This window comes from Myripristis murdjan, chromosome 8 (genome assembly GCF_902150065.1).
Source record: "Myripristis murdjan chromosome 8, fMyrMur1.1, whole genome shotgun sequence".
In the NCBI taxonomy this organism is placed as follows: Eukaryota; Metazoa; Chordata; class Actinopteri; order Holocentriformes; family Holocentridae; genus Myripristis; species Myripristis murdjan.
In genome coordinates this window covers 18,310,636-18,332,661 of record NC_043987.1, presented here as the reverse complement: position 1 = coordinate 18,332,661, position 22,026 = coordinate 18,310,636, and the positions used below count along the sequence as shown (strand labels likewise).

The 22,026-nt window shown below is 40.4% G+C and overlaps 1 protein-coding gene across 1 annotated transcript; it reads right to left on the bottom strand.

The window, feature by feature from the left end:
- Positions 1 to 12,942: 12,942 nt before the first annotated feature.
- On the bottom strand, positions 12,943 to 19,061 carry LOC115363135 (cytochrome P450 2K1-like). The gene is made up of 9 exons (XM_030057223.1): positions 18,858 to 19,061; positions 17,614 to 17,776; positions 16,768 to 16,917; positions 16,503 to 16,663; positions 15,795 to 15,974; positions 15,294 to 15,435; positions 13,467 to 13,651; positions 13,208 to 13,349; positions 12,943 to 13,130 (listed from the first exon to the last, which is right to left on the bottom strand). Exons 1-9 carry the CDS (start codon positions 19,059 to 19,061, stop codon positions 12,943 to 12,945), a joined length of 1,515 nt encoding a protein of 504 aa, XP_029913083.1.
- Positions 19,062 to 22,026: the final 2,965 nt, after the last annotated feature.

Sequence of the window (22,026 nt, the reverse complement as noted above, 5' to 3'; positions counted from 1 at the left end):
GTGACATCCTATCAAATAATGCTACCGCTACTCTATGCATTCATATAAGACTACTGATCACCTCACTGGCGCTGCAGGATGAAAGGCAGCATATTTACACGGACCATTTTAATATTTAAAATCAATATTTCAGGGGTAGCACATTTCGATAGTCCAGTAACAGCCTATCAAATAATGCTACCGCTACTCTATGCATTCATATTTGACTGCTGATCACCTCATGGCGCTGCAGGATGAATGGCAGCATATTTACACAGACCATTTTAATATTTAAAATCAATATTTCAGGGGTAGCACATTTCGATAGTCCAGTAACAGCCTATCAAATAATGCTACCGCTATACTCTATGCATTCATAGAAGACTACTGATCACCTCACTGGCGCTGCAGGATGAATGACAATGTTTAGACGTAACCAATTTCCAGCCTTTAGGCAACATGCTCACGTCATCATTAACAGTGAAAAATGTTCTTAAAATGCTTATTTTATTTCCTTTTTTCCCTTAGTTTTTCAAAGTTGGAATGTCAATATTATAATTTGAATAAATATCCAAAATCAATACACATTTTTATTTAGTTTAGATTTATTAATAACAGATTTGCTCTTTGCTTTGTAGCAATGGAACAGAAGTGGGATGAAGTTTTCAGATTCCTTTCTGAGGGAATATAGCTACCCTCCTGGGTATAATAAAGGCCAAAAACTAAACCTCAGAAGGTACTCACAAAAATTTACTTTGAAGGGTGAGTATCCAATAATCATTCAAATTTAGCTATTGTAGCCTAATACATGGATTAGTTTCTAATGATTTTATTTTTTCAATAAATTATCATTTCAGAAGGTGAGCTGGAGTTTCACAGCTCACCAATGGGTGGGCACACAGGAGTAATAAAGACACGACATGCCATTTGTTCCAGATTTTACTGGAAAGGCATGTCTGTTGACACCATAGGCGGAGTTTGAAATTTGCGCTGGGGGGGGCAAACATTTTTTTAAATTATTATTTTATTTATTACAATACCAAACATAATGTAATTCAGATTTATTTCTGAAAATAATCTTATTTTATTGCATTGCTTAAATGTTTATAGATATGTATACAGGAACCCCCCCCTCCTCCCGCAAACTCCGCCTATGGTTGACACTGATACCTGGGTATGTTCTCTGAAGTTTCTATTCTATTTTTCTTATTTGCTATGTCTTAATTTTTATGAAAGCTATGCAAATGTTAATTATTATAGGTGCTGGAATGTGACAAGTGCCAGAGGGTGGGAAAACCTCTGGCATGCTCAGAGCCACTGCAGTGTATAGAGGTAAATCGTGAGACCTGTAAATAATGTGACAAACCAATACTTCCATAATTCTTCCTCATTCCCCTGTCTTTCCATTACCTACCTGTCTCGCATTTCCCTTTTTCCAGCTCTGTCACCGTCTGTTAAAGTTATTGATTTTTACGAGCAAATATAAATTTAACTGTGAAGCCCCCATTTTTAATGAATGTTTTTTTTTTTAACTCAAAGGATAATCCTCGCCATATTCATAGAAATACATGTTTGTTTTGCAACTTTCGACTCCATCACTTACTGATGCAACAACACACTAGAGATTAAAACAAAATCCGGTTCATGAAAGCTTTTACATTTGCTGTTCTAAACGCCCAGTGTCTGGCAAGGAACCGATGCATTTCACATTTCCGATTTGTGTGGAATCAGGGTTTCTGCTAGAAAAAAAATTGGCACCGGACAACGTGACCGGCAGGTTTTCCATTTACCGGACAAATGTTTGAAATTCCGGTCAAATATTATCTGAATTTATTGAGCTTAAAATTATATGCAGGCTATATAAGACTGATATCAAGGCATGTCAATTTATAGCGTAATCTTTTTACTGAAAAGTAGGCTATATCAAATAAAATGAGTGCCATCAATTGACTCACGTGCGTAACTTCTAAAATAAATAAATAAATATTGCACAAACCTGCGCTCTTTTAACATTAACATTGCATAGGCTACAATTGCAAACAAGTGCATCTACGATTTGCAAACAAAAAAAAAAAATGTCTCATACCATTTTAATAACGCGGTGTGCTGCCAACTTGAAATCAAACAGATGCAATAAAAACTTAATTCAGCAGCTGAATTAAAATGAAAAGTCTCAAGTGTCTGTGTATCAGTCTTGTGACCTTGTTCTGCCCCAGGCGACTTCGCTGCGCTGTTTTAATCCGGTGTTCTGTCGATTTTTGCTACTTTGTCGAAATTTGCTACCGCCGCATGAACCGACAGGTTAATCTATCGATATCGGCATTAAGTGGGCAAAGTTATCTTCTCTCGTGTGTCTAGGTACAAAAAGTGTGATGAAATTTAGACATACCATTTTAATATTTGTAATCAATATTTCAAGGGTAGCATATTTCGATAGTCCAGTAACAGCCTATCAAATAATGCTACCGCTACTCTATGCATTCATATCAGACTACTGATCACTTGTCTGGCACTGTAGGATGAATGGCAGGATATTTAGACATACTATTTTAATATTTATAATCAATATTTCAGGGGTAGCATATTTCGATAGTACAGTAACAGCCTATCAAATAATGCTACCGCTACTCTATGCATCGGCTTTGCGCATGCACAGAATCGCAAAGCAGCATTTCTCGACAAGTAGCAGAAATCGACAGAACACCGGCTCTAGTGCGTACCCAAAGCACAGCCAAGCGGTATCAGATAGTAGCACTTGAAGCGGAGCACAGCCCAGCGAGATCAGATAGTAGCACTTGTGACAGAGTAATTGCAGAGAAGCCAGCAACTTTTCCGTACGGCAGGTCAGTAAAGCAAGGTTCAGCAAAGCAAAGCAGCAGTAATTCCGGCTGTGATTTAGCTGTTAAAAACAGCGGCACCAGTCCGTCATCCCAGGCGGCATCTATAATAAAAGCGGACATTAACACATGCTAAACATAATAACCTAACACTAACATGCTAACACATGCACACACAAACCAACCGCACATGCTAAACATGATAAGCTAATGCTAACATGCTAACACCTGCACACACTGAAGAATAATCTTCAAACTGCAGCTAGTAGCCTACATGTGGACTGACTCAAGTCACTGATAAACCTACGAGAATATGTGTCAGACAAGATGACACTAGAACATCATCCTGCACTGATCACATTTTTACTAATTCTCCTGAACTGTCTTGAAATGCATTGTCTGTGCCCATCGGCTGCAGTGATCATAACTTGATTGTAGTAGTGAGAAATACTAAAGCTGGTAGACCTGGACCCACAGTAGTATTTAAAAGATCATATAAATTGTTTAATCATGATGAATTTGTTAATGATGTAAAAAAAAAAGATCAGTTGGTCAGAAATCATATCAATGAATAATCCTGAAACCGCGCTATTGAAGTTTAACAAGCTATTTATGCCCCTGGTAGAGAAACATGCACCATTGAGGAAGTTTAATGTCAGGAACGCCATAACACCCTGGTTAGACAAAGAAATTAAAGATTCTATGAAAATGAGAGATCAATTGAAGAAAACTGCAATTGCAACAGGAAAAAAATGTGACTGGGACCTCTATCGCAAAATGACAAATTCTGTCACCAAACTTAACAGGAAAAAAAAAGAAAATAAATTTCGATAACCAATTTCATAAAGTAGGAAATGACAGCAAAAAAATATGGAAAGTTTTAAATAAACTTAAGGGAAGGAAAAACAAAGACAACCCATCGTTCCTGGAAGCTGGAGACAAATTCATAATTAAGCCTGTTGAAATTGCAAATTACCTGAATGATTATTTCATTAGCAAACTAGATAAACTAAAAGAAAATATGCCTAATCTAAGTGATAATATATCTCACCTATTGATAAGAAATGAGATTATGAAAAGAGAGTACATTCAATTCAAATTGGAAAAAGTAAACATAAAGAAGGTAAAGGATCTCCTGAAAATCTGCAAGGACAAACCTCCGGGTGTTGATGGCCTTGACAGCAGGCTCCTCAAATTGACTGCTGATGATATTGCTCCTGCATTAGCTCATATCATCAATCTAAGCTTTACATGTTGTACATGTCCACAGGCATGGAAACAGGCTAAAATAATCCCACTACCAAAGAACAAAAAACTTCCTTTCTCAAGTTCAAATAGTCGCCCTATAAGTATACTACCTGTGTTAAGGTTTGACACAGCCGATTCACATTTAACCAATCAAACGAGCCCCTGTCCTTGCCTTTAAAATGCGCTGCGTGAAGGCGTAATGAAAGTTTACACAGCTGACATGGAGGTCTGTTGCCGCAGGCGGAGCAGAGCTCAGGAGACAGGCGCGGAGCGGAGACCGGCGAGCAGTGCGGACACGTCACCAAAGCCTCACAGGCAGGCTTCCGGGATGTCAGGCACATGAACGATGCAATAAATACCGAAAAAAACACTATTCAATGCTACGATCACAATCAGCACATACATATACACTATATTACCAAAAGTATTCGCTCACCCATTCAAATGATCAGAATCAGGTGTCCTAATCACTTGGCCTGGCCACAGGTGTATAAAATCAAGCACTCAGGCATGCAGACTGTGAAACAAGACATTTGTGAAAGAATGGGCCGCTCTCAGGAGCTCAGTGAATTCCAGCGTGGAACTGTCATAGGATGCCACCTGTGCAACAAATCCAGTCGTGAAATTTCCTCGCTCCTAAATATTCCACAGTCAACTGTCAGCTCTATTATAACAAAATGGAAGCGTTTGGGAACAACAGCAACTCAGCCACGAAGTGGTAGGCCACGTAAAGTGACGGAGAGGGGTCAGCGGATGCTGAAGCGCATAGTGCAAAGAGGTCGCCGACTTTCTGCACAGTCAATTGCTACAGAGCTACAAACTTCATGTGACCTTCAGATTAGCCCAAGTACAGTACGCAGAGAGCTTCATGGAATGGGTTTCCATGGCCGAGCAGCTGCAGCCAAGCCACACATCACCAAGTGCAATGCAAAGCGTCGGATGCAATGGTGTAAAGCACGCCGCCACTGGCCTCTAGAGCAGTGGAGACGCGTTCTCTGGAGTGATGAATCACGCTTTTCCATCTGGCAATCTGATGGACGAGTCTGGGTTTGGAGGTTGCCAGGAGAACGGTACATTTCAGACTGCATTGTGCCGACTGTGAAATTTGGTGGAGGAGGAATTATGGTGTGGGGTTGTTTTTCAGGAGCTGGGCTTGGCCCCTTAGTTCCAGTGAAAGGAACTTTGAATGCTTCAGGATACCAAAACATTTTGGACAATTCCATGCTCCCAACCTTGTGGGAACAGTTTGGAGCGGGCCCCTTCCTCTTCCAACATGACTGTGCACCAGTGCACAAAGCAAGGTCCATAAAGACATGGATGACAGAGTCTGGTGTGGATGAACTTGACTGGCCTGCACAGAGTCCTGACCTGAACCCAATAGAACACCTTTGGGATGAATTAGAGCGGAGACTGAGAGCCAGGCCTTCTCGACCAACATCAGTGTGTGACCTCACCAATGCGCTTTTGGAAGAATGGTCAAAAATTCCTATAAACACTCTCCTCAACCTTGTGGACAGTCTTCCCAGAAGAGTTGAAGCTGTAATAGCTGCAAAAGGTGGACCGACATCATATTGAACTCTATGGGTTAGGAATGGGATGGCACTTCAGTTCATAGTATGAGTAAAGGCAGGTGAGCGAATACTTTTGGTAATATAGTGTATCTCCATATCAACTGTCCCGTCACAACTGATGTCAGATCAAAGGAGATTGGCACCGTTTGTGCTGATTGTGAGGTTTTGGTGATGTGTGCCAGGCAGCCAAACTTCCACTGCGCCGGCTCCGCTCTGCCTTGCGCTTAAAGTAGACGTGGTTTCAGATGGCGAGCTCTTGGCGCACCTCGGCGAAGCCTTTTGGCACGAAACTGTCACTGCGCCAAGCCGAATCTGTCGGCACCTCCCCCCGCTGCGCTGCCACTCCCATCTCGGCGAACCTCCGCCTGCGAAACTTGGAAACTGTCCGCCTCTCCCGTTTCGCCGGTCGAAACTAACTCTGCGCGGGGTTCGCCTCACTGCGCCACCCTCCGCTACGCCGGGAAACTAGAGCCCCTAGTTTCCGTTTGTGGTGACTGCTGACTGAGATAAGGGATGAGATTAAATAGATCCTGGAATTTAGCCTGGTCTGGAGCAGGCTAGCTCCACAGAATAAATCTCCATGGTAACTAATGTCGTAACATATCCCGCTATCCACTATCCCACTTTTGTGCATCACAGATAAATTAATCCAGGATAACCAAGATATCCCAGCTTAATCCCTTATCCTAGTTTTGTGCAAAAGGCCCCAGGAAGAGTAGCGGTTGCCCAGGGCGACAGCTAATGGGGAAGTAAACAAACAAACAAACAAACAAACAAACACATGCTAAACATGATAAGCTAACGCTAACACACTAACACCTGCACACCAAACCAAACGACCCACCAGAAAAGCAGTGCGTGCACACTCATGCCAGATGAGCGAGGGGACCCAGCACGGACGGACCTAGAAGGCAAGAGTGTCTAATAAATAACAGCGACGTAAAATACTGAGCAAACCACGACGAAATCTGCAGCTACAAACATACCTGAGCCAGAGCCACACAGGTGCGACCCAGCAGCGAGGCGAACTGGAAGTGAGGCGCCGTGAGCATCAAAGAGCAAATGGCGGCAAGATGGTAAACCCCCCGCCTTTATACTAAGTTGACCTCCAGCGATTGGCCAATGAGCCAGGCAATCTGGACACCAAAGAATTCAGCTGGCACAATACATACAAAACATACACTGGTAAAGTTCACTCTCTTTATCCTTTTGATGAAGACACACTGTCTGTAGCTGCCAGCAGGACTTAAGGAACAGCCCAAAGGAAAGTACACCATTGTGGAAGATTTATTGACTTGCAAATCATTGACAATTTGTTATCCAGCAGTTGACTCAGGCTGGTTGATTACTGTAGTGAAAATGTTTTAATGCTTTCATATTGTTAATGTGTAAGGGACACCAACCTTGCAGGCTATTACCACACATTAATTCCTATTTTTATCACCTTTTTTCTGCAAAGCAGATTTCATTCATCATTATGCTCAACTCTAGAGGTTAATCAGTCACTGCAGGAAACTTGACTATATGAATGTGGAACATTTATTAACACATGTTCAAGACGAAAAAACAAAACAAAACAAAAAAACAGAAAAGAAGACAATACTAGTCCGAGTTAATGTGTCTAGATCCTTATTTCAGTGAGTACTCAGTGTTCAGCTCAGTGTTCATTTTGGGGTGTAACAATTCACTCAGTTCAAGATTCACTTTGATTCATGACACAGAGTTTGTGACTTGTTATACTAAGATATTGTGAACAATATTTTAATTGAGAAGAAAGATAATGTCTTAATTTATTGGTACCTCTATGTAAAACAGTGTGTTTTCTTGTCTACCAATGTATCCTCAGACCACTGCTGTAGGGAACTGGGCACTTGAACAGAGGTGTAAAATGTGGTGGTACAAAATGTGTTGTAGCAGTTTTACCTATTATCTATTGAAAAATTATTTTAAATCATGAGGACAGACATCCTCACTCTCCAGGTGCTCCAGTCTTAAGCCTTTTCCTTAATCCTTACCTCATTTTTCTCCACTGTCTTCATGTGCACTGGATGTCCTGTGCTCCCAAATGCAGTGAAAATTTTAAATACCTGTTTCTCATGTCTAACCACCGGTCTATTTTATTATAGGAGAAGTTCAAGAGTTTGTGCTCTGTATAGACAAGCACTGGCCAACTATCCCTGGGAATATTATTTGAGCAAAATTATTTGCAAAAGTGTGTGATCGAAGACCTTTGGTCCCAGAGGCAGGCAGACCAGAGTACAGAACATTAAAGCAGTCGAGTTGACACGTGACAAATGTATGGACAAAACTGCATCAGTCGCACTTATTAGTGACAAGCTGAGGAATCTTTTACAACTGTGTATGAAACTATTATATAAGCATAACTAACAACTGTAACTGGGAGAAGTACCAATAAAGGGGCTTTCACATAGCACGTGCATGGCGGAGACCTCAGCCGCCACAGCCATTCATTGTGTATGTGATCGCGGGGCGCGAGGGCGCAGCGGTCTGCGCTGAGCTGAGCACAGCGCGAGGCTGGCGCTGCCACTGTTCAGGGCACTGCGCCCAAGTTGAAAATTTTTAAGTTGGGCGCAGCACCCTGTGACGTCACCTCGGTGCGTATATGAGAGATATATAAGATATTTTGCTTTCCACAATTGGCAAGTTTTTTTTTTGTTTGTTTGTTTGTTTTTCTGCAATTAAAGACCAATACTGTTGTAAACTGAAGCAAATGATTTTCTAACTGGACAGGAGGTGTGTGTATTAAGAAATCTAGATGACTGACATGATGAGATATGCACTACTCTTGCAAAGACAATGGGGCTCTAGTTTCCCGGCGCAGCGCAGGGTGGCGCAGTGAGGCGCACCCCGCGCAGAGCTAGTTTCGACCAGCGCAACGCGCGAGGCGAACGGTTTCCAAGTTTCGCAGACGGATCTGCGCCGAGATGGGAGTGGCGGCGCAGCAGGGGGAGGTGTCGACAGATTCAGCTTGGCGCAGTGACAGTTTCGTGCCAAAAGGCTTCGCCGAGGTGCGCCAAAAGCTCGCCTCCTGAAACCACGTCTACTTTCGGCGCAAGGCGCAGCGTGGCTGGCGCAGTGGAAGTTTGGCTCACAGGCGGGCAGTGCGCACACGTCACCACAACCTCACAGATTGTCAGACACATTAACAATGCAATAAATACCCACAAAAACCACTATTCAATGCTACTATCTCAATCAGCACATAAATGTATCTCCATATCGACTGTCCCGTCACAACTGATGTCAGATCAAAGGAGATTGGCACCGTTTGGCAGCGTAATGGAAACCCAACCTGATCACCTGTCAGTCAAACAATGTATCCAGTACCGTGATGTCTTTTTTTCCAGTCATGGTGTCTGGCTCTGCTTGTGTTAACTACACAGTTCTTCTTCCATAAATATTCCACTCTGGGTTTTCATTACCGGACTATGACTGGTAAAATCTGCCAAAGTCCGGTAATTTTTAAATGTCCAGTGAAAATATTCACAATTTGAATTTTATTAAAACAGTCAATTTCCACGTAATTTTATTTATAATTAAAAAAAAAAAAATAGACTGCGTGATCCCTGTCTCCGGTGATGCTGCCCCGGTTGGAGTAGTAACATGAAAGTGCGCAAGCCAGTAATTTCGCCTAGAGCGGCAACATAGGCAGAACCGCCACTGCTCCGGTGTACCAGAGGGAGAGAGAGGGTTTTTTTTCTGCAGAACCGGATCAAAACAACGCAGCGAAGTCGCCTGGAGGAGAACAAGGTCACATGACTGATGGGCATTGCAAGTTGCGGAGAGATTTTAATTCAGCTGCTGAATTGAGTTTTTATTGCATCTATTTGATTTCAAGTTGGCAGCACGCCTCGTTATTAAAATGATATGAGCCCGTTTTTTTGTTTGCAAATTGTAGTTGCAATTGTATGCAATGTTCATGTTAAAAGAGCACAGGCTTGTGCAATATTTATTTATTTATTTTAGACGTTACGCACGTGAGTCAATTGACGGCACTAATTTTATTTGATACAGCCTGCTTTTCAATAAAAAGATTACGCTATAAATTGACATGCCTTGATATCATTCTTATATAGCCTGCATATAATTTTAAGCTCAGTAAATTCAGTTAATATTTGACCGGAATTTCAAACATTTGTCCGGTAAATTGAAAACCTGCCGGTCACGTTGTCCGGTGCCAATTTTTTCTAACGGAAACCCTGATTTGCCCTGCAATGGACTGGCGACCTGTCCAGGGTGTTTCCTTGCCTTCGCCCGATGAGCGCTGGGATAGGCTCCAGCACCCCCCCCGCAACCCTAGTGAGGATAAGCGGTTTAGAAGATGAATGAATGAATGAAACCCTGATTCCACACAAATCGAAAATGTAAAATGCATCGGTTCCTTGCCAGACACTGGGCGTTTAGAACAGCGAATGTAAAAGCTTTCATGAACCGGATTTTGTTTTAATCTCTAGTGTGTTGTTGCATCAGTAAGTGATGGAGTCGAAAGTTGCAAAACAAACATGTAGGCTATTTATATGAATATGGCGAGGATTATCCTTTTAGGTAAAAACATTCATTAACAATGGGGGCTTCACAGTAAAATTTATATTTGCTCGTAAAAATCAATAACTTTAACAGATGGTGACAGAGCTGGAAAAAAAGAGATGCGAGGCAGGCAGGTAATGGAAAGACAGGGGACTCAGGAAGACGAATTTAAGGATAGATGCATGGATGGATGGATGGATGGGTGGATAGATGGATGGCAGGTAGCTCCAGCAGCATTGCAGCAGCCAAGACTGGCCTCAGCACTGTTCAGAGTGTGTGATGCGGCTGCTCTCTTCGTCCATGACATATGTGTAGACTACCACTACGCCTTCGCGCAGCGCATTTTAAAGGCGAGGACAGGGGCTCATTTGATTGGTTTAAAGTGAATCGGCTGTGTCAAACCCACTCCACGCCTTCTCTCCTCCCTTGCGCCGGTAGGAGGAACGGTGCAGTAGATGCGCCAAGGCGCACGGCGTGCCAAACTTGCAAAATCCACTTGGCCACACCCAGTTGGCGCAGCGCAGCTGCACTGCGCCCGCGCCTCGCCAGGTCTGCGAAACTAGAGCCCAATGCAGTCATACATTTATTATAAAATCCCTTGTGAAGTCACACAGCAGGTAACAGGTGAAATCAGATGAAATGAGAAAATACAGCATTCCTTCATGTAACAATTTATTAAGCATTAGTTCAGCTAATTCATAAATTAAAGAATGTATTTGCCTATTTACAGTGGAAGAGCTGAAGAAAAAGTGGAAAAACCTCAGGGACAGATATATGAAGGAAAGGAAGGGAGTCAGAAGAACTACTGCCAGAGCTATCCTTTGATTTAATGACAGGTACATGGTGCATCTGAAGCTGCTGTATTGTCCGCCAGAGAAAAAGTGCGCCAGAACAGAAAACTACTTGCTACCGTCTGTTTCGGTCGCATAGCAACCAGCGCCACATACGTGCACAACGGGCATGCGTGTGCCCTACTCGGCGCCCTACTCTGCGCCAGTCTGCGCCATACCCAGCGCAGAGCGCCACCCAAACCGTGCGCTATGTGAAAGGCCCTTAACACAAAAGATATAAATGTTTTGATGGACATAAATGGTTAAAAAATGAACTTCAACCTGCAAAAGTTAGGCAGAACCCAGCTGGAAGTTAAGCTTATACAGCTCAGTGATATGCTTTTTATGCTGAAGTTACGTAAGAGGCAACAATTCACCTCCTGCTGCCCTGAATATAAATACCAGTCTGAGTAAAGGGAAAGAACACTGATTAAAAAATTGCGTAAAAAATATAAACAAAACGACTTGTCCTATTGATTGTCCTACTGAAAGAAACAAACACTCTGGCCTTCACCTGACTTGGGTTCAAACCCAGGCTGTCTGGGTGAACATCATGTTGATTGAGTCACCTGACCAACGTCCTCTCTCAGGCTTTTCCACTGTTTATACAACTTCACTCAAACACTGGAACTTCGACTTTTCCATGACAGACAGCGAGACTGTCAACAATTGTCCTTGATAAGGCTATGAGTTATTAAACCCCAGATTGTTCTGCCACGTGCAAACAATCGTTGCTTATTAGAGGCAGATAAAGATAAGTGAAACCCTGGGGGGGAAAAAATTGACCCACTCTACACTATAATGTCCATGTAAAGGAATGTAGGCTTAATTACAAAGGTATATAAATCCTCTGTATTTTGCATTTGTGCCTAATTACAAATCAGAACTATATTAAATAAATTGTCATTTAATTATTAACTGCTTTTGGGAAAATAGAATATAATTATGCAATTATTATCGAATTCAATTATTTAGTTTTTATTTCTAAGACATTTCAAAGAATTCATTAATTTTCATCTACTGACCAGGAAACAGCAGACCTGAAAATAAAGTGTTTGTTATCAACTAACATTGTGTTACTTTCCTGGAAATGGAGTAAAGAAATTATTATAGCCATTTATTATCTGCTTCTTGGGAAAGTGCAATATAATTATAATATGATGGGCTAATTTTCAACAAATATTAAGCTAAATGCTGATGCAATTTCAGGGTAATTTAAAAGACATGTTATATTACCAGCTAATTATCCCAACATACAAAAAAGACAGGAACATAGGTATATAGGTAAGGAATCAATCTGGGGAAAAGGATCATGCCTATAAATGTAGAAAACTGGCTTCATAGGGTAGACTGTTTAAAAATGACAAAAACAAGTGTGGATTTCCCACAAGAAAAAATTTCATCTTCTTAAGGTTAGACAACCCAGCAAGTCCCAGACCCAATGTTTGTGAGAGGGAACAAAATTACAATTCAATTTGAGATTAATTTAGATAAAAAGTTTCTTCCACAAGAGAAACCTGGCCAAGGTAGCAGCCATAGAAAATTACAACAAATTAAAATACAACATTTACACAAATTCATAATAAAGACAAAGACAGTTGTTCAAACACAGCGGCCTCTCAAGAGAAACAGCTACATGCCTCCATCACCAGTTTCTTTATGATGCCTTTAAATTGCCCCTAAATGGATAGAGAAGTTTCTAGATCTTTTTGCAAATTATTCCATGACCAAGGTGAAGTGTAAAGTCTTTTGTAGTCTTGTGTAATTTGTCTATTTAGAATCTCTTAGAACCATTTAGAGGGTACTTGAATGGCTGGCAAAATTAAAATCTGGACTAGGCTGATCATAAAACATGTGCTTTCTGCCTAATCTCAATCAGTGACATTTTTGGAAATCAGATTAAAGCAGGCCAGGTTCAGATTCTTTCCCTCAGCCACGACTGACAGCACACAGCTGGTGTGGTGAGGGGTTGAGGGTGAAACCTACAGCCGGTGTCAGATCCAGTTCATCCTCCTTTACACCAGGTGGAGGAGTGAAACAAAAGCGCTGGAGGAGAGAAGTGAAGAAGAGGAAGAGCTCCATCCTTGCCAGACTCTCTCCGAGACACACCCTGCGACCTGTGAGAGAACAAGCAATAACTTCAGGTCTGCAAGTAAAATGACACCAACAAAAGAATACACCTGAGCTTGCTCACCTGCAGAAAAAGGTATGAAGGCATCTCTCTTGAGAAACTTCCCATTTTCATCCAGGAAGTGTGCAGGATTAAAGCTGCGTGGGCTCTCCCATTCGCTCTCATCCCAAAGAACAGATGCCAACAGAGGAAATACTGTGGTGCCCTTCAGAAAGGCATTTAACACTTTATTAATTCTAACGGTGTTTTAGAGAGTTCCTTGAATGGAGCATTACTGTTCAGCTGTCATAAAACTTTGCCTGAGTCTGAAAATGATTTTTACCTTGCTGATAAAATAACCCTGGAAGGTGACATCCTGACTGGTGACGTGAGGAAGGGACACAGGGAGGATACTTGTGAATCTCTGTATCTCATGGATGACAGCATCAGTGTAGGGCAGGTTCTTCCTGTCCTCTACCTGGACCTGACGACTTCCTATCACCCTGCTCAGCTCCTCCTGAACCTGATCTGGAAAACACAAGATGACAGAGAGAAAAACCTTAAAAACCAAGAAACAGCAAACAGGTTGTCCCTGAGAAATAATTTGGTTGTTCCTTGGGTTGATCATTCCTTGGCAGAAAATGAGTCTCATAATGGACTACACTGGATAAAAATAGAGAGGCCAACAAATCTTGCACAAAATCATCAATAACGTTTTATTTTCTGCCATCTCGACTGTCTAAGTTGCAATTCTTTACACTCCCCACTTCTTTATAATCCACAAGAAAAAACGGTCACGTTTGCGATTAGTTCAAAAAGCAGCAGCCAGACTTTTAACCTGTACAGGCAGAGCAGAACGCATTAATCAAGTTTTACCCTCCCTTCAATGGTTAAACCTTAGGTTGAGTATTGAAGTTATGATTTTAATGATCACTTTTAAAGCACATAGTGTGGCCTCGCTCTGTCTGACCTTAGAGATCCTTGAGCAAGGCCCTTCTCACAGTCTTATCTCTGGGTCAACGGCACAAAGGTGAGGTAAGGCTTTCACTATGAGGCCCCCTACTCTTTGGAATATCAGAGGATATCATGTGAGCAAACTCAGAGCTTCGTTTTAACCCCCTCTTCAAACCCATTTTTTGGACTTGCTTGCTTTGTTTATTTACTTTTTTTTTTTTTTTTTGCTTGTTGGCTTATTCATTTATATTATGATTTCTTAGTTTGTGTCTTACTCTATTCTAACTTCTGTTGTTATCCTGATTTTGCTGTCATACTATTTATACCACTGGAGAACCCCTACCAATAATGCAGAAAAGCACATTTGTAAGCTAGAGCAAGCATACATGGACATTTGGAATGCATTTCATGTCCCACAACCTTACAGCATGTTAGATTTGGCTATTACAAGACAATGTGATGGAGCTTGTGATGGAAACTTGGTTCTTTATACTTATTTTCATGTTTATAATAATTCATATATTGTGCATATATTCAGTAAATCATATTTTCAGTTGACTGGAAAGTCATAAAGATGAATGCATACGTTTGTATGAGACATATTCAGTTACTTGTGACATGTGATATGATATGTGAGCTATTGCATGAGGAAATAAAATACACAAACAACAGGGCTCTCTGAGTTAAAGCATCATGTGATTAATTTGATGTCAGGTGAGTGCTGTTTGAGCTGTTTTGAATTCAAGTTTTTGACAGTCAGCCCACTCTAAAACACTGTCTACACAAGCATTAGTCATTATGATTACCATGTAATTAACCTGATTTAAAAAAAAAAAAAAAAAAAAAAAAAAAAAAAACTAATCACTTGACGGCCCTAATAAACTGTAATGTAACCCAAAGCATAGGGAACCTCCCAGGGCAAGCACTATCATTAGGTGGGCACCCCGGTGGCTCACGCACCACTGAGGCTAACTTAACCAAAGCAGCATGGGTTCAAATCTGGCCCCAGCCCTCCGTTGCATGCCATCCTCTCTCTCTGCCCTGTTCTTCCTGTCTCTCTCCATTGTTCCTCTCTAATAAAGCAGAAATGTCCAAAATAATCCAAAAAAAACTGTAACTCCACAGAACTGTAAGTTAAACATCCTAAGTCAGTACAGAGAAGGGGTGCAACAGGTGCACTTCCACAATCATGTTGGGTTCATCTACTGCTTCTTACCTTGTATGTGAGGATATTTGGCCATGAGCAACAGGCCCCATCTCAGTGTAGTTCCTGTGGTGTCGGTGCCAGCCGCAAACAGGTTGCCAACACTTGACAGAAGATGTTTAGTGTTGTAGTGAGTGTTCATATTCCCTGATTCCTTATAAACAAGAAAACAGATAAATTAATTAAATTATGTACTGATATGAGTTCACATATTGATATTGGTAAGATATAGAGTAGCAATGAGTTTGGGTTTGGTGGAACAGATATGTTTTTACAGCTTGCTGCTGCACATACACCTTTAGGCAGAGCATAACCGCCATGCAGCAGATAAATGCAGATCTAAACAGGTTGAGCTGGTGGATGAACAAAAGCAGTAAGACTCGTGGCAGCAGAGAGAAGCATCAGAGAAAGCTGCCTACTCAACTTGTTTTGTTCATTTCCATTACAATTTAAGATGGATCAATAAAAATCCATCATTTTCCTAAAGACGAGTGACATGCTTGCTTTAAATACCTCTAGACTCTGCTTGCAGGCCAGAAAGGAGTCCACAAATCCTCTGCACTGTTGAGCATTCAGTGTCTCCTGTAAGTGTTTGATCAGCTTTGTCATCTGTTCTCTGTTGGACACGAAGTTCTTATGGAAACGTTTTCTGTTGCCAACCCATTTAAACAACCACGGGAAAGTGTTGTATAACTGTTGAAAAACAAATATGCGTATTAAACTGTGCAAGCAAAACAGCCAGCCACAGAAGGAAACCTCAAAATAACATGAAAAAAGCAATCCACCATCTTTGCCCTTAATATGTCTGATATCCAAACAAACACCCGGCACAACAAAGATTAATTCATTTTTACTTGACATTATACTTTTGACACCTTATCAATATCAGTATCAATCCTAATGTCAGTCTTCTGGGTAAAGCTGTTTTTTCCCTATATTGTATGGAATTTTGTTGCTATAGATGAGTATAAATCTGTTGTTTTGTATGTAAAAATGATTCCATGTAAATCCTCTGATGCGGTTTGCCATTATCACAGTTTTCCTCTCACTGGCTTACTCTTACTTTGGTCCTTATCTAAATTCTTGGTCTCATTACATGTTCTTGCTTGAGCGCTGAAATGACAAGTCAGATGCTCAGAGGTTAATGAGTGGTTAAGTCACCTGCCTCTTCAATATATTTGGTCCCTTTGATCACTCTGTTAAATAAAAACAACATTGTACCTGTATTGAGGGACAGCCTGCAAGACGAATGTTGTCACTGGCTCGATTTACCATGGCTTTGAACTCGGGATCATCATATTCAAACCTGCTGCCATAGACAATGGAGCAGATGATGTTTGAGGCGGCATAATTCACTGACTGTGCAGTATCAAAGGCTTTACCTAAAACAAGAATGCAGACAAGCAATGAGTAAAATAACAAAGAGTACAGTGTAGAGGATGTACAATATGACATAATACAACACAATATAAGAGCAACAGGTTACCTTCATGCTTCTCAAATACTTTGATCAGATGCTGACATTCCTCCACAATTTTCTCCTCAGCTGCTTTCTTGCCCATCCCGAAGTCTCTCAGGTTACTCAAGGCAAAACGTCTCAGCTCTCTCCATGACTCCCCATTGTTAAATAAAATACCTAAAGTTAAGTGTAAACATTGCAAGTTATGATATTTGAAGTCCTTGAAGGAAATAAATTCAGTTCAAGAACTGAACAAGAAATCAGTAGAGATGATGAACCCATAGGTAGCCAACAGATTCAAGCAAAGGTTTGGCTGTCTTGTTCTCCACGGCACAACATTGGTTTTACTTTTAAATAGATATTATATTTTGTATGATTTCAAATAGGTTTAGTTGTTCAAAAGCCCTGTTGATTTGACAATAATCATGTGTTTAATTTTTTAATTTATTTTAATGATTAAGTTGCTGATTGGTCCAATACAAATACAATAAATTACAGATAAGTATAGCAGTAAAAGGTTCCTATGAATTTGGCTGGGCAATATATAGATATTATATCAATTAAAGGCTGCATTACAGAAACAGTTTCTGTACTTATTAGGTTTTCTAGCTGTTTTATTATTGGTCTCAACCTGCTTGGACATCATATCCACATTACTAATGATTGTTTGTAAAAAAAAAAAAAAAAAAAAAAAAAAGTGAAAATATTTGCCTAAAGCACCAATTGTCATTTCTACAATATTATCAAAATATAGATATTGAGGTATTCAGTCAAAAATACTGTGATATTTAATTTTAAGTACCGCCCACGCCTAGCTATGAGGAGGTCATAGAGTGAAGTAAAAGAGGTAAAATCTGCATTTTCTATCCTCACCATGTGAACCAGTGAGGTCACCAAATAGCGGAAGGATCTCTCTGTCTCCAAACTCTGCAGCATGGCTGACCAGAGCCTGCTTCACTGTCTTGTATCCTGCCAGCACCACCACTTTCTTCGGTCCAAAGTAAACTGTGAACACTGATCCATGTTTCTTGGAAAGCTGAGACCAGATACACAGAGCCGTCAGTATTAATTATCCAACAAGTTATCACAGCTAGAGTGAAGATACTGGTCTCATATCTCAGATGGTACTCCAAAAATTGTTGCAACAATTTATCATACATAACTGAGCATGGGAATGGCCATCATATTCTTCAATCAAAATGTTCTTACCCTTACACACTCTAAACAAACAAACAAACAAACAAATAAATAAATACGTGCCTAACCAAAACAAAATATTTATTACAGTTTTATGACCATCATAACAAGCTGACACATACTGCTCAGCTGCATCTCAAATCAATCTTTAGATTCCCAGCTTTCAGATGATGAATACTGATGAGCTTTTATTTCCCCCTTGCAGATCCCCTGCCCCCTACCCCCCTCCCACCACTCACCACTAAAGTAGGTCTAAAGAAAGAGGTGGAATAAGGGCTTAACTGTCGTATCCAAAGCAAGATAAAAAAGAGCTATGTGTAGCACCAAGAGGCTGGTGTGCTCAGAGTGTCAGAGATACCCCAGACCCGTCCTCTGCCCTTTGCAGCAATTAACCTCTTACACTGAGGAACATTAACAACAACTGGTTTTAATGATTTGTTGGCTTAGTTAATGTTCAGTCAGCATTGGGGTAGAAGCACAGATTTTGCTGATGTGTCCTGGCTGACCTGTTGGACCTCTATGGATTTTGTTAGCCCCCCAAGTATGGTACGTTTTTTCTCTTAGTTCAACAGTTGCTATTGATTAAACAAAACCTAATGCAATATATTTTTGTTAACAAACCATCATCATGATCAGCTACTATTACTGGATTATTAATTATTCAGTTGTGAACAATAAAATAATACTCATAATAGCAAAAAAATGCCACATTCAGAGTTACTGGTCATAGTTAATGTAAAAGGTTAACAAAGTTACTTTCTTCAGCACTGGACACTTTTTTTAAAATAAGTGCTATGATGCTCAGAGTTTTTAAACAATCAATTTAGTATGCACCTATTGCCAAAACTGAACATAAATTGTGACAGGGGAACAATAACACATCACTTTACTAGGGAATGATTTTTCTAATCATTATGTACCTCACACAGGGTGATGTAGGGTCTCTTGAGGTCCATCTGCAGCAGGTTACCAAGCAGGGGAAGTGCTGTGGGTCCTGGAGGCTCCTTCATCTTTTTCTGGGAGATGAAGCTAGACGAAAAGATGTAGAGGACCAGCAGGAACACCACAGCACCCAGCAGAGTGACTGAGCTGGAGGACTGGGGAAGAAGATCTAGTGGGTCCATGATTCAGAAAAATGTATCCTTAATTACCAGTGAACTGACAAGCTAATAAATCTGCCTGCTCCCTTTATCTGTGACCTTATAGGTAAGAGACACATCTCTTGGACCTGCCTGTTGAGACTGAGGGAATGGGCTAACCAGTAAAATGAAATGGCCATATGTAAAAACTTGTTAATCATTACCTGTTTTCTTTGCATACCTGCCTGGTTAAGTTCTCTCAGTGAAGAACAACCCTGGCTGCACTGACTATAGCATTACAATGTATATGCATACAGTGATGTTAATTTTATACTTTTGCAGTCATACACTGTAAATGCAAATAGTGTACCTTACCAGAAATTACATGGAAAGTTTACTAGATTTGAACCAAAATGTGTAGTTTACGATCTGTGGTTAAGTGTTGTGAAAATTAAGATGCCACTAGTTCACAGAAATACTACTATTCAAATGAACTTACTGAGAGAATCTAAGTTGTGACTTGAAATAATGAAAAATAGGAAGCACTATCACTGCCCATGGAGGTTGCAGTGCTCGTGGTCATTCCAGAATAAGAACCAGACCTGACTCCAAACTCCCTCCACTTTAGATGTAAGACAGACAGATTGTGGTTGAGCATTTAGAAAGTTCACTTTGTATGAGAGGTGTGCAGAGGCACCACTATTTGTGTTTGTGTTTGTATTTGTTTTTGTATTTGTATTTGTATTTTGGTTTGTTTTGGGGCAAAATAATATGGATCTGGGAAAGAAATGGGTGTGGCTCAAAACAGAAGTGATTTTTTTTTTTGTAATCGTTGGATTTTTAACCACAAAGAAATATTTCATGACTGAATGTGCTGCTTATTAAAACTCTCTAGGTTTAGGAAACCCGCTCTAACAACTATGCATTCTGCAAATCAAAGAAATCTAACTGTGAAAAAACGTGGAGGACTTCTGTATCACTCTGTGACCAAATCCAGTCAGTGGAGTTTCCTAGCATGCTTTTGGTGAAAAGAGATTTACTTAGCAGAAGGCAGAAGGCTGCCTGGCTTAAAGTCTGTCCTCTGCACTCTGTACTGCAGCGACTGTATGCAGTTATTGATGCACTACTGTATTTTTTTTTAACATGCTGCTCGGTTTTTAACCATATGTTCTATTTATTTTAAGCCTTTAGGTTATTTAATTATTTATTATAGGGTGTATCTGAGCTATTAAAATGCGTAATGTGATTTATTCTGTATGCTGCTGGGCCTGGGTAATGAATTTCATTCCTTCATGTTTTTAACATGTTTGAATGACAGAAAACTGAACTCAACTGAATATGCAGTATTTAGAAAACGCACTGCACCAAACAACCAGACATGTTCATCACTTTTAAGTTTCCTCTGGAAACACTTTGGTTGTTGTTAAGGTGTAATTGCAGCACGGTGTCTAAATGCTGCATGTTTCTGTATTCTGTTGTGTCTGACTTTCCCATTGCCCTGCTCAGTCCCTCCTGAGCCTGGTCTGTGAGGTGAATGGTGAGAAAAGACAAAGACATTTATTGTGATGATCTTTGTCCACTGTTGTCAGGTCATGTTTAGGTCAGGAGGCATTTAAGTTCAAAACGGACAAAATGGGAGGTATAAAACTGGGTCAATAAACTTCAGCCTTTACGACTGTTTGTGTCGTCTTTGTTCTGTGTCATGGGTATGATCTATAAAGGATACACCTGAGATAAGGTGTTTGTGTACATAAGATGTTACTGCAGCTCCTTACCCTGTACGTTTGGATATTGTAGCTCCTGCTGCATGAGGTGAAGGGCTAAGGGTGAGGCTGACAGCTCGTGTCAGATCCAGGTCATCCGGTGTAACTCTAGGTGAAGTAAAAAAAAAAAAAAAAAAAAAACCATGGAGCGCCACACCCAGCTATGCAGAGGTCTCCGTTACAGGTCTGTAGATCTTTCACCATACACCGAAGCTGCCTTGAGCATTTCCAAAATTTAAAAGTATGTGTTACTTTTCAAATTATCCTCAGTTCATTGTACACTGTATCCCAGATATTCTTACAATACAATCTTACAATAAATTTTGGTTCCTGTAAAGCAAAATCTGATCTGCGCTTTTGTAGACATGAACCAACAAGACATCCACCTGTCAATCAGTCTTCAAGTATTTATACCTGTTTGTCAACATTCAAATCAAATTCCTCCCAACATGTCTGCCTGTTTATCCTGTTTCACTCAGCAATACATCACCATATGGAAGTTAGATACTCTTGAAAATATTTTTCATCTGGACTTTAAACTGGCTAACAAATAAATCAACATCCAAGGTGCTTATAATGTGACACTGGAAGAATACTGAACATTTGCGTCACACTGAACTTTGTTCATATTAGTTGTCTTTTCTTTTTCTTAGCTAGATAACACTTCCTGTGTCATCATCTGAGTTACAACTTCACCTATCCCTCATGACTATTGCATAATTGTGTCTGTATAAAACACATAACCTGCTGTCATCAAATATAAAATGCTTACAACCAGACTGTAAAAGGGGAATTGCAATCATATTTGAAATTGTCAATTGTTCTTCGAGTGAGATGTACAGAGAGATAACAGAGAGAACACTTAAGCATTAAACATGCAGCAGCTGGTCTTCCTTGCAGTTTATTCTCAGAAATTTTGCACAGTGCATCTTGAACGTTTTCAAACAATGTGACAAAGCCGTTAAGATTAAGATGTCATGAAACACTACAAATTACAGTAATAGTTAATAACTGATAAATGCATAATTATCCACTGTAATGATGATGAAATTAATGGAAGGAGATTTTCATCCCTAAAAATGCTATGTATATTGAGCTACTGGGATTAATATGTAGCTACAGCATAATTACACTATAAAGATTTCTCTGCAGAACCGGATCAAAACAGTGCAGCGAAGTCGCCTGGGGGAGAACAAGGTCACAAGACTGATGCGCATTGCAAGTTATGGAGAGACACTTGAGACTTT